The 14,429-nt window shown below is 35.7% G+C and overlaps 1 protein-coding gene across 2 annotated transcripts in view; it reads right to left on the bottom strand.

Annotated features, from left to right (window-relative positions):
- LOC150075002 (irregular chiasm C-roughest protein-like) overlaps window positions 1-14,429 on the bottom strand; it is a 162,420-nt gene that overhangs the window by 29,489 nt on the left and 118,502 nt on the right. For both annotated transcript variants that reach the window (XR_016547876.1, XM_090388638.1), the window contains exons 3-4: window positions 6,606-6,944; window positions 5,223-5,480 (exon numbers count right to left, since the gene is read on the bottom strand). Coding sequence is in view for 1 of the 2 variants with exons in the window: in XM_090388638.1 (XP_090244764.1) it covers window positions 5,223-5,480; window positions 6,606-6,944 (597 nt within the window). In the remaining variant the exon portion in view is untranslated. The remainder of the gene's footprint in view (window positions 1-5,222; window positions 5,481-6,605; window positions 6,945-14,429) is intronic.

The following is a 14,429-nucleotide window of genomic DNA, read 5'->3' as shown; positions in this document are numbered from 1 at the left end:
AATTATTCTACTGCATATAATTATATCCATACAGTATAATTTACACATAATTACTCGCGAAGAATATTTTAGGACTTCGAAATTATGAAAATATACTGTATGCTTCATTTGCAAAATATCTTGATACATCTTTTGTTGCATATTGTAATGACTCCATTGCAATGTGCAGACAATGACTCCAAGTTTATCTCACTCCATTTCGTAGTAAAACTTCATTCATTTTTGGATCCTTCTTGGTCTTCCAGTGATGCATGAAATTGCAGGGAACTAAGATCATGTTCTTTACCAGCAAACGTACTCAACTGCTGATAGGCCCATCTCATACAAAGTCTCCCCACTCTCTGTCTCATTGACGTTCAGTTTCTGCTGTATGTCTTATCTATAGATACTTCCATGGGCATTGTTCTTCTGAATTCACATCTGTAATTATAATACAGAGAATAAACTTTACTTCGCATGTATTTACTGAAATTACAATCTACAAAAATTCAAGTATATTTATCAGCATGTATTTTCCTCTCTCATCCAAACCAGCCCGAACAAGTGCCGCAACCAATTCCAGATCCATTCGCTGTCCACTTCTAAATTCACAAAAACTTTCTGTTCTGTGGACAATCTTTCCTCAGATGTATTTCCCAAAATTACAATCCGCAACAATTCAAGTCTAATGTCAAAAAGTACCTTCTCAACTTTCAGCCAATGCATTGGTTAAAATTCTAAAAGATAATGTGAATTAATAATTCACATTATCTTTTAGAATAACAGAAATATAAAATTGCAAATGAGAAGTTAATTTTTTTAAAATATTTTCAGTGTATTATTGATTTTTCATCCAGAAATAGACAAGTTGATTATAGAAGACTTCATTTACAGAAATATACATAGCCTCATCGTTAATTCAAAATCTGAGTAATTCTGGCTCAGCACTAATTCTGCACAACCACCCATCCATTTTGATGGTAGTCACCACATTTTTCTTTGATGAGGTTTGTTTTTAAATTAGATTATTTAAATGACGCGTTTATTCTAGATTCAAATCCCTGTATCCAAGGAATTTCTGTAAATCTCTTCACCAGTAGCAGTTTTTAGCTGGTATCAGGGACACACCTCGCCAACAGAGGTATTTCCTCCAGAAAAATATGCAGATCAACATCTTTAAATATATTTTATTTGTATATTAATCGGCCATATTCAGAGGTAAAATTGATTTGCTTGGTTTGTTTAACGGATAAGCAGTTTCTGCACTTACGTTTTACAGATTTTTCTTTTATTAATTAATTATTGATCGATTTATTACAATACACACAAAGGATAATGGACTCTTCATATGAAAAACAAATATTTTTCCCACATGTTAACATCAAAAGATGAATAACACTACAAGAATTTTTAATTTAAATGATATTAGAAATAAAAAATTATATATACAATGTTTTTGATAAACCGACCAAAATGGGCAATCCCTGAGTGTACTAAGATAGCCAACAAATAGTTTGAAATATTCATTTTACCCCTATGATCTTCACTTCACTATACTCTTTTCATCACTGTATGGATCCTGCCACCTAAGAAGTTTCCAGTCCATCTAAACCATTTTCCTTTTATCCTCACTTTTGCATCCATTTGTCACCACTCGGGGTTCAATTCAATCATAGACTGTCCTTGAACCCAAAGGAGTGAAAAGATGTCTTAGCCTGGACTTAAATCTCCATTTAAAAAATTCATTTTTAATCGGAGCTGTTGTTTGGAAAGAATCAGTTGAATTATTATAACCATGGAAATAGCTTAGTCGATTGCATTGTGTTACCATTCCACACAAATTAAAGTAGATACTCAGGTACTCGTAATGCTAAATCAGAGAAGACAATAATTCACAGTTGATACGTACAATTAAAGTTTAGAGGGCTATGTGAATCTACTTTATCAACCACGATTAATTTCATTTAAAAACGCTCGGAATATGAAGGGATGGGGGGTTCTAAAAGATTTGTATTCACTCAGAAGTAGCTGTGGTAGAAAGATGATCTCTATAGCAACCACACAAATTTTGTTTGCGATCTGACAATTCTTCTTTTTTTTTTTTTTTCCTTTGCATCGAATTTTATGGATTCAGTTCCTCTTTCTGCAAAGGAAAACACTCAAAACAATCCATAAAGAAATGGTAGCCATTTATGGAGAACACTGCCCAGGTTACAGTGTTGTTGCACATTGGTATAAATAATTCAATTGTGGAAGAACCTCATTGCATGACGAAGAAATTCCAGGACGCTCAGAAACTGCTGTAATAGAAGACAGTGCTGTAAAATTTGAGGCATTAATCCTGGAAGATCGTCGAGTTAGCGTTAATGAGTTCCAAATTAGTGTCTGTGGAGACGCAAATTTGGAGCCTGCCAGATGAGTTATCAGGATTCTGACCCGTTAGCAGAAGGAAAGTGCTCAATGTGTCAGGAGAAACTGAAATATTTCCGCATCCTGCTTATTCCCCCAGACCTTGCACCAACAAATATTTTGAAGAAATTCCTTGGAAGAAATCAGAGGGATTTCTTCCTCTTTCTTTACTTGAAGTCTTATCTTCGTGGAAAACACTTTGCTGCTGATTATGAGGTATTCCTTCTGCCGAGTCGTTTGAAGGGCAGTCAGAGGATTTCTACAAAATTGGCCTATGGAAGCGCATTGAGAGGTGGCCAAAATGTGCCATTTTGTCTGGTGACTATGTTGAAAAAGTGTAATACATGGTGTTTGTTTCAATCTTCTATCACAACAACGTCTGAATGAATATTAATAGTTTTGGAACCCCTTCGTATATCAATGAATCAGTTTACGCCTAGATATCAGTAAACACGAGGTCTAGGAATGCAGCAGCTCATTTTCGAAGGTTTGCTTCCACGATTAAGCTTCTCATTTCAATAATAATCTTATTTCATTATTAAAAAATAGAAAAAAAATTCTTGCTTTCATATTAAAGAATTATCCTTTTATTTACTGTGTTTGTTTAATTACACATGGAATGCTTTTTGACCTGCATCGTGGTTTCAAACAGTGCCACCATTGTAAGAATTTAAATAGAGGATTTGTTCGTCCCAAGTTGAAATTTGCGTAGAATACAACAAGACCTGTGTTGATGGGAAACAGATTATGTAGTAACATTCTCCAGCTTCAGGATGTTGGCAGATCTGACATGTTGCAGGAAAGAGGTTATGCATGGCTTCATCTTTCCTTTCCTAACCGTAGACTGACTGTGTTAACTACTTTGAAAGGTGATGCCATTTCCTATGTTTGCAGGCTGGTTGGTGGTTAGTAAAACTCTTAGTTATATTCTTAAAGGAGTTTAATCCATCTAATAGGTCCTCGATTTTTATTGGCTGTTAAATGGGGGAGGGACTGTACAAAAAAGATTTGGGTTATTATCTGTTCAGGGAAAGCAAATGTTCTTCCAGTCTAAAGTGGTTTGCCAACGTCCAGAAATTGTTAGCTGTTTCGGAACTTTGTAAATTCCTAGTCGAATGCACTTTTGATATGCTCCCTTTCTTTTCTTCCATATTCTATACGTTTGTTCAAAGTATGCCAGCCCACATTTGCAATCCATTTAGTACAATGGAGCTCTGACAACTTAAACAAAGATCCTAAACCAGTTTATACAACTGTTTTATTTTCTGGCCAGAGAAATAAGAGTTAATGTTGTATTTCCTGGCAGCTTTGGCTAAGAAATCGGTAACCACACTGATAAATCTCAAAGTATGAACAGCACGTTGAGATATTCGCGTAATTCTAAGGGTCTATGATAGGGAGGGTATGGCAAACTCGATTAATATTGGTGGTGATGCGGTTTATGAAATGTTTTGGATAATCATTCTGTAGATCGATCGTAGCAAATTTCTGGAGCATGGAAAGTCCTCAGAGCCTGAAGGGCTCCAAGGACTTTCCATGTGGTTTACTCTGGTATATTTTATGCTTGGTTGGATTTCAAATCATTCCACTTGAAGATAGAAACGTGGACAAATTGAGACAAGAAGAATCATCCAGGTTTTGCAAATCTAAAGCAACACTCCTTACAGGAATTAATCATGTTGGATCCCACTCGTTTTGTTGCCTTATGTGGTTAATACGATATAATGAAACAATACGGCCAATCATAAGCTGCCCGGTTTAAACAGCTCAAATCTGACAGTTATTAGACGAACGTTGGTAAAGTACCTTCCGTTGACGAAAGAGTTCTCTGTCTAGCGGCTATGTTTACGATTTATAGATTTGTATATTCTTCTTGCAGTGATTAGCATCCATCTTCATATATGATGAATATCTTGTCTTCGTAGAACCGCATCAAAAACACCAACAAGAGTGAATGTATTATGTCTAACTGGCTTGGTAGCCACTTGCAGAATATTCTACAAAAGTTTAAATTAAATTCTACATTCGTCTTTGCTTAATTTTTGTTGTATTGCAAACTGGTTTCCATTTTAATTGGATATATCCAAATTTGCAATAGTTTCTGATTTTTGTGAGAAAATTCTCTTCCTCTGATATAAACCAAAATTCTATAAAAACCAAAAACAAAAACCAAAGTTCGAATTCCATCGAACTTTGATCAAATTATATACTATATGCAGGAGATGAACATTCTTTTTCGTATAGAACACGTGATATTTTTAGGGGCAACGAATAATAAACAAAAACCGAAAATTATTACGTCAGTATTTCTCATGAATACAAAGTTGTGGATGGAAAGAGAAAAGTTCTGTCAAAACCATTCGGCTGGCGAATAAATTAACTCCAATTCAAACTAAATAAATTTGTTTTTCTCGTGTGCTGCAATCTCATTAATTTCCTGCGCATGTCGAAGCTGGCCTCTTATTTGAGAAATGTAAACTGTTTCATTTGCAAATATAAACCTTTTCTCAAACTGGCAAAGAAATTAAGGGCCGCGCATAAACCTAGAATATATTTGCATGTATTTATTGCATTCCTTTATTTCCTACTAATAAGAAAATGGAAATGAGTGAAGTCAATAACACTGATGAACAATACCAATGGAACTGGATTTCAAAAACAATCTGACCATTGCAGGATAACGAAGTTACTTATAAAAGCCATTGACGAATTCTGTTCTACGAAGGCTTTGTTCTCTCCACGAAAAACTAACGAATATTCAGCTCTAAAATAAACGAGTAATTACAGTCACCAGATCTGCAAATGCTGTTTATATTATTAATTATTATACTTACATTTAACATCGACATTGACTTCAATTTCTTCACTCTGGCCAATATCATTTTTCGCCGAACAGCTGTAAATTCCAGTGTCTGTCCTTCGTACAGGTTTAAAGTCTATTTGGTCCTTAATATCGTAAATTCCGGAATATCCTGACTTTCTCCATATGATATTAGCTTTTGGATTTGCGTCTGCTGTACACTTCAACGACAAGGTGGATCCTTCTACTATTTCACCCAACAGCTTACCTTCCAGTTTGATCTTTGGTGCATCTGGGGAAAACAAACTATGCCTGGTTTAATGTACATGAAAGTCTAACAAACACAATATACTGAGCATACATAAATTACGGTTGAAATTTAAAACACACAATATCCTCAGTAATCTTTTTTACTGCATTTTTAAAATCTACTAACAAAATGTATTATAAAGGAAGCAAAGAATAAATTTCATCCGTGTCGCTTGAAAACAGCCCAGATTATTCATTTTTTTACGCATGAGGTAATGGTTTCTCTATTAAATAGAGGAAGGACATCATGATGTGAATAGTCCATGGAAAACAACAACGACTGAAGCATTTGAAGCCCTTTCAAACCGCTGCTGAATACATTCAATCGCAAGCGTAACTGAACGAGAAACCAAGGCACTTTCAAAATCCAAATCGACCATCCGAAATATCCTGGGTCCGAATTGTTTCTGACAAGCAGAATCCTATGCCAGAGAGAATCTGAGAACAAGTATTTTTCTGATTTATTTAAAGACCGTTTTTGTAGAGTTGTTAAATTTCTTAGACAGCTTCCTGAATACTAATTATTTTCCAAAGAGAGAGTTCTGTGAAGACCTTTTCCACCCAACACCTGGTGGAAAAGGCCTGAACTGAACCCGTCAATGACATGAGGAATTTGTATGGGTTTTTTCCCAATATGGCTGCATTGATTAAGTCGCAGGCGAGGATCGCATGTTTTTATTATTATTCTGGAAGCTTTGGTTTATTTCTAATTCAAATCCTGTTTCTCTTTTGATTTTTAAATATATTTACCGTATTGTAACGCATTCAGAAAAAGTCTTTGCAATATTGTGATGTGTGACAGTGGGTGTCAAAAATCCCAAATACTGTCATGACGTATTATATAGATGGCCCAAAGTAAAACACAGTATCAAATTCATTCAACACAAACTGGATTCTTTTTCAATTCAACGGTCTAATATAGTTCAACAATCTTACGCAGGGATCTATCTGTGGACAGTTTCAAATAAACTTAACGCGAAAGAAAAACAATCTATGGCTTAATCTAATTAATCACAACCAGATTTTTACAGTTGCTTTATTAGACAATATCTGAATTTTAATGTAAAATTAAGTTTAAATTAACCGAATATTCGAATTGTTCACTTACATAAAACTTCCAGCCGAACCCGCACATCTTTCGACCTTGTATCGTAGGCGTTGTGGATGGCCACGCACTTGAGAATTCGTTTATTTTGCTCCTTGTCAAAAGTGTACTCAAGCACGCTGACTGCTTGCCACGTCTTTTGCTTCTCCACGTCCAAGTTGTTGGTTTGGTTGGCCACAGACGTTATCTCTTCGTCATCGATAAACCACTTTATCTCTGCAGGAGGATTGCCCTTTCTCGCAACGCAGTGCAGCCGCTTCGATTCTCCTACTCGTGCCGTGAGGGCATCCCCTGCCTGTATCTGTATGGTATTATCTTCTATCCTTGGAGGGTGAGGCGCCTCTAGAAAAAGAGCAAATTTTATGATATATTTTTTCTCCTGAGATTTCACTTACAAAGCAAAGGAAATTTTATTTTGCTTTCATTGCTAACAGCACAAAAAAAGTAATTTTTCTACGTGTAATCACACTATTATAGTTTCTGATTTATTCTGTGTTTTTTGTCAATGCGAAAGGACATAAAAAGGCGGACAAACAACAGACCTTAAAGTGAGCTCGATCCTTGATGTTAGAATTCATTATTAATTTTGTTAAGGAAATAAAAATGGATTTAGGTATAAGCAGATGTTTGTAACGTGTGTGCACTGTGAAAAAACGCATTAGATAAACGAAAGCATTCTATATTGCATTTAAGGGGAAAAAAGTATGCCTTAAATTACAAGTGCGCATTTGTGCATAATTTATAAAACAAAACTACGTCCTTACGTGTCTGTTGATGACGTCTAGCAGCCAAAAAAATGCAGTTGAAGTTTACTCATTTGACATTGACAATGCTTTTACTGTTTATCAGTTTATTCTATAAAATTGTTATTCAGTAATAAATAGAGAAAACTACATTTAAATTGTAATTTTCCTTCAGCTGGTTTAATTTGTGTATTGATTGGCATTAAAATAATTTAATTACGCCTACTCAGTGACAGTGGAAGGAATTCAAATTATTAAATAAATTTAACGCTCTACTATAACTGATATGATCATTTTCGAGTCTATTTTGGCTTAAATTAGATTATTTTATTTATCAAATAAGCCATCTTTCTCAAATTTTGAAACTGTGTTGTTACAAGCTGATTTAAATTATGCACTCTCTTCTGAGTGATTAATTTTAAGCTATTAAAAATTTATATTTCGTCTTCTATATACGCTAATAATATTACGTTATCATATTCACCTATTTAGTTGGCATCTTCACGCTGACATTTCAACCAACAACTTCCTCTTTCACCTTCTTGTTCATCACAGATCATTACACCGATTTATGACGCTCAAAGCTGCTACAGTCTCCAGATATTTTCATAATTTATAGGGTTGTGCCAATGTACAAAGACATAACACGGACTAGTGCCTTCGTTTATCATAAATCTTAGTAAACCAATATTCTTTCACCTTCAGCACGCAAACAACACTGCCATCTGTACACACAGTAGATTCGCTACATTTATTATTAACTGTTTACAGTCAACTCTGTGGAACAAGTTGCTCTATTTATTTCTCTCTCTCTTTCTCTCTCTAAAACGATATTCATAATATTTTTGTTGATAAAAATCTTTTTGAGTATGACAATCACTACCTCATAAACGATTAATGTATATGTTTGGTCATTAATAATTTGTTTGAGCTTGCCTGTTGATCTACAGGATATCGCAAAAGATTAGATTCCTTTAGAAAGATATTTTATTAATTAACGTTCCGTTTTTTTCGAAAAATTTTCCACTTCATCCCCGTGTTTCCTGGATGAAAGTTTGGATTTTCATCCAGGAAACACGACAATCGATTGGCATGTAATTTGCCAACGAACCTCTGGATCACGTTTACTAGAACCATCCCTAGGAAGGGCAGGGTGGTTTTATTGTGTCTACTAGTGCGGATATTTTATTACTGAAATGTGTATGCAATTCACAATGCGCATGACAAAGGACTGTTTTTCAACACGCAATTACTGTTAAAAATACATAGGTCTGTACATGATTATTGCTGTTTCCTTCTTGAACAATGAGAATTTAGCTTATAACAGTTTCTGTTTATACTTAAAGCCTAACTTTCTGGCTTCTGTCTCTCTCTCTCTCTCTCTGCAAATTGCTTTATTATTTTGTCAAATTCCAAGGTCTTTACTCCACCGCCATTCAGTGCCACACGGCTTTCTATAGATGATTTCGCGAAGTAACTTGAGTCAAGAATGGCTATTCTCATAATGAGAAGCTTTAGAAACGTTGGCAGAGTTGAAAGTAGAATTCCCCTCTCCCTGATGAACACTGAGCCACAATAGGTATGATGCTAGAGGACACGTTTCTGAGTTTTCTCCAATTAGTTGGTAAGCTCACATTCCAGATCTGTGAGACAGATTCAAGTTTTGAAAGGGCGATGCTGTAAACTAGGGTACAGGGGAAAATGTGATCAACGGGCTGAAATGAATTTCTTTAATGATGTCCACTGACTATACAGCTTGATTGATTCTTAGTGGTATGTTTATGGAACCAGAAGCTGCAAGTAAAAGGTTACACCTAAATTCTGAATATGTTCCTTCCCGATGGATTTACGCACAATACTAATGACGTACTTTGCTTATTTAATTTATTATTTTAGTTTCAGCAAAGGAAAGATAGAAACTCTGCGAGATAAGGTGTTAACAAAACAAAAAAATAACAGTTAATAACAAAACAACTATTCGGTGCCAACTGGATAAATCTGGCAGTTGCTAAAGAGAATCATATCTTCTGTGGATTCAATATAGCAGAAGAAAGAAGTGGGGAAGAGCCCTGCTGTACACTACACTCAAGATAAAGTCTGGATGAGCCAAAATTCTGGATTATAACCGTGACAATAAGATTTATGATGATCCAACGGTATGCAATATTCTGTCGAATGGAGGGACCAAATCAGGGCAGAACTTATTCCGATTGGACAAAATCGATCTTCGCGTCTTTGTTTATTTTATTTTTTATGGACTGTTATTTGGCATTGACTTTGCGGACCATTTGAGAAATTGATTTTAGCGGCAAATTCTTCTACGTGCGCCAAATTTTGTTTTCAATATTTATTAATGTCGACGAAGATATAGCAGGCTTAACGTCTAAGTTAGCAGATGATAGAAAGCTTGGCAGGGTGGTTAATAACAATAATCAGGGTGATCCACTACAAGATCTAGGTCGATGGGTTGAGAAATGGCAATTAAATGTAAGGTACTGCGTATGGGTAGCACTAAACCCAGATTAACGTACCAACTGTGTGGTATATTAATTAGGGGTAGTAGAAAATGAAAAAGACCTGGGGGTAATATCGCAGTCAGATATGAAATTCTCTGAGCAGTGCAGACAGGCTTCCAGGACAGCTCATGGGATTTGGTCAATGATATCCAGAAAATTTGATAGCAGGTATAAGGGGGGTGATTATCACCTTGTATAAGGCCATGGTTAGACCGCATCTTGCGTACTCTATATAGATCTATAGGCCTTGTTTTAGGAAGGACGTAGATCTGATGAAATGCGTGCAGAAAAGGGCAACCAGATTGGTGAGGGAACGAAAGGATGCTTACCAAGAAAGGCTTCAGTTTTTCAAATTGCAACATCTGCAGACCAGGCATCTGCGGGGAGATTCGATTGAAGTGTTAAGGCCTTGAATGGACTGAGCAAGTTAAATAGTGATGATAGTCTTGCTTTTTCTGTGTCTACAAACGTGAGGAGGCATAAACTCAAGTTGAAGAAGAATGGTTGCAGCAGAGATTGTGTGAAAGTTTGTCTTCGGTCAACGGGTGGTTAATTGTTGGAACAAATTTCCATTTGTTGTGGAAGTGGGTGGGTTTGAATAAATTCAATAAAGAACTAGACAAATTGTTAGTATGGATAGATGAAATGTGTAGTTTGTTTCTGACATTGTTAGATTTCTCCTGTCGAAATCAAGGTTCCTTTTATCTAAATGCATGGACGAATAATCTGTGTATCCAGAGTATTTTAGAAAGTAATTGAATGCTTATTTTTGGGTAGTTTTACAAACTGTGCTGGTAGGTAGCACTCTAGCAAGAGTTAAACGTTTTACTGAAGTGCTCCCGTAGCACAAGTATTACATATGTGAAAAGTGGAATAGCTAATTGTTACTTGGCTATAGAAAAGCTGGCGTTGTCAGAGAAATATCAGTGCGGCGTCCCTACAGTAAAGGGAAGCTATACCGATTCAGTAAAACTTCCACAGATCTCCCATCAGAACTGGAAATAAATAAGAAATAGATTTACAAGACACACTGTAGAATTCGTGAAAAGAGAACGTGGTAGGAATTGTAACAAGGAGCAACACGTCGCAGATTTCTTGGGGTCAGAAAGAACGTTTCTTGAAAGCAAATTACCTGTGAGCGCTAGTTTCACGTTTTTTAAAGATTCCATCCAAAGAGAAATATAAGAAAATAAATGAAATTAGCGTTGATAATAAAATAATTTAAATGTCAATACATTTGCCATAAAAATGTACCAGTAACTCTAGAATATTTACTCATATATCTAAGTTTTTCATCCAGGAGGACTAACTGACCGCAGGTTCAGGTTAATCGAGATATATGGTGCTGTTTTTCTTTACTGCACGCGTTTGCTGTTATTTTTATATACTGCATTATTTCAATAAATGCAAATCATTAAAAATTAGGGGGTTGTTGCTAGTGGGGAAGACGTGGAATCACGGAAGTTTATAATAACAGTAGTTTGTTCTTGGTCATGTTCCATGGCAATTAGCCAGGCAAAGAAATACTTTATAGCGATGCAGATTTTATTAGGTAAAAAAAGTTGGAAATAATTGCCAACGTTTAGTTTGCTTTCTCTCAAGGGAGCTTATTAAATTTATCGCCCTTATTGGAACTTGTCGCATTTGAATGTTCAGAGCTTGGACTACTCTAGCCACAGGCAACGATTCATCAAGTTATAAACAAGATGGCGTGTAGAAAGGTTGTTAATGACAAAAAGTATTAATGTTCTGTATATATATATTAAAAAAGAAACACGAGGCGATAAAGCAACTATCTAGCAACTATCGATCCATTAGTATAATTACCACAATTGCTAAAATATTTTAACTTAGGATCTCTATAAATATCTTAGTTCTTACCCTCACCTTTTATCAATAATCATCATCTTGCTTTTCATCCCTGAAAATCACTGCTTAAAATCTCTTTCATTTCATTTCGTTTGATAAAGGAAATCAAACAGATTTCTTGATATTTCTCATTCGTTTGACTCATTTTACTGGATCAGCTTGATTCGCTGATGTAGCGAACTATCTGTGCTAACCAAAGGTCCTTCATCAGATTTCTTTGTTTCCCAAGGTGTCCCTCAAGGCTCGCCTAAGGACTTCGCAAAATTATACCTAAGGGGCAAATTTTGCCAACTATATTTCAATCTGCTAATGTGGAGATGTAACTCAATACAGGTGATCTTTGACTCTCTGAACACAACGTACATAATGCAAGCATAGTGTACATCAAGGATTGGTTATTTCACGAAGTAGTCAGTGATGATGCAAGCACCAGAACGTGTAGTTAAAATCTCCAAAATTCCCATCTAAAGCAAAAGCGCGCTTGTCTGTGTCAAAATAACAATCTGCCTACTCCCAAATCTCCAAAAATGATCAGTTAATCCCAAGTTTGGCACAAACGATTACAGCAAAGCCAATTTCATAAAAGTTACGAGGGTCATAAAAGGAACCAAGTGTAATAGTCTTTCAAATAAAAGAAATAGCTAATTAAACTTTAAAAGATAATCATTTAATTTCCTTTGTTTCGAATTACTTCATTTGATCAGCACCCCTTGTTTTTTCCGGTTTAATAAGCACCAACCGAACATCTACGATAAGACCAAGGCATGTGATTACTTTCTGTCTTATCAAAATTCATTTCCTAAGAGTTTAGCCATTGAAGATTTTACGATTGGTTTAATAAGAAAAGAACACCGATGTCTTTGTTTGGAGGAATGTAGCGTGTCATTTATGTCAACTGCCCCTTTAAGTTCTACTGGCAAGCGCTCAAATTCTTCCCGAGATAAGATTTTATTTAACAAAAAGGAATTAAATATGTTTCCATTTACGGTGTTTTATTAGATTCTGTAATTACAAGCTTGCTGTCTCTTTACACGTGAAGGAGATTTAAGAAAAACAATAAATTACACTGTCTTCCATTTATCTCCGAATGAGAGCTGCAGTGAGTCTAAAGCTAAAATCATTGGCACGCGAAACAAGAATTTATAATTAAGTTTCTGACGGAACCTTAAGATGTTCGCTCATCTGTTTTCTTCGTGCATTGTCTCTAAGCCAATCGAAATACCAATTCGCGAGCTTTATGATTAAGAAAAACATTTTGTTTTCTTTCCCAATAAAATGCCCCCCTTTTTTTTCTTAATTCTTTAGTCGAGATTGCCTCGAAATTATAGTTCTGCGCAGTGTTCGCAGAATGAACAGAAATATTTTCAATAGAAGAATGCGAAATTATTATTTTTATTTAATTAGTGTTTTTCGTAAAGTTAACAAGATAAAAATATTCATGGGCGAGACAACAAACAAAATGTAAGAAGTTTTCGGATATTTAAAATGTCCGGATATTTAAAACACGACTTTTCCGAAGAAAAATCGGATTTTTCATCCAGTAAACAGAAAAACGACCTCAGAACACGAAATTTATAGACAATACACACGGTGCAACATGGCCTTAGTCGCCGATACAACTATAAACCAACAACCATCCTCCAAAGTTAGGTAACTTCAATAATTTCTTAAATCTTAATCGAAAAGACGGAAAAGAAACATGCACATACAACCCTACAAAACGAACACTTCTGACGGGTCAAAAAGCATTCTACCCCAAGTATCAAGCACGTTGTTTTATTTTCTAGCAAATTTTAACAAGATTCATGGTAGTATAACTCTTTGTATAAATGTTTGTATATGGAATGAAAGATAAACGATTTAAGTTCTGTTTGTAAGTTATCGGAGGCTTAACTATTACTATTTTAGAAAATATAGTAAGCTATTGAATATAGATACTATAGAAAACTTATTGCCATGGATCCCAGTGTGACAGATGACGCATGTCGACCAACACATCAAGGATGCAGAATGGTCATCCAGACGGAGTACACTATAAACACGACCAGGTCTCCATCAGAAGCTAGCGAGGAAATGCCAGTTGATCAAAGAAAGTGAACCATACTACAGGTAAGAACCCCAGGCTGTACTAAAAACACCAACCCACAAACTGTACTTGGACCGTGCCATAATAACGGAGAAAACGACCCCTCACAACAGACTGGCCATAATCCTAGTCTACAAGACGGAAAAGATTACCTACATAATCGACATAGCGTTGCCCAACACTGACAACCTCTATAAAACCTACGAGGAAAAGATAAGGAAGCACACAGACCTAAGACAGAAGGTCAAAAAAGATGTGGCATATAGAACAAGTATCGACCAACTCTTCACGGTGTCAACCACCGACATAGTGCCCCGACCCAAAGAACTAGCAGCCATCAGCCTTCCAAACAACACCTACAAGGAACTCCAAAGAGTCGCAATCTTGAACACCTGTAGGATAGACAGATTTCTTCGACCATAAAAGTAGGACATAAGAATCACCATGTGTACTTGGTTCCAGTACCATCACAGAATGAAAAGGGGGAAAAAAAACCTCCCATCAGGAGAGATAATGTCTTTATTAATGAATATGGTTTCAACTGGAAAAAGATATTATATACCGGAAATATATACTGTAATACACATGAAAGAGAACCAGAGAGTATGTTGGA

Source organism: Mastigoproctus giganteus, chromosome 14, assembly GCF_048544385.1.
Source record: "Mastigoproctus giganteus isolate SK-2022 chromosome 14, ASM4854438v1, whole genome shotgun sequence".
In the NCBI taxonomy this organism is placed as follows: Eukaryota; Metazoa; Arthropoda; class Arachnida; order Uropygi; family Thelyphonidae; genus Mastigoproctus; species Mastigoproctus giganteus.
The sequence above is the reverse complement of the archived record's forward strand: the minus strand, read 5'-3'. Positions and strand labels throughout refer to the sequence as shown.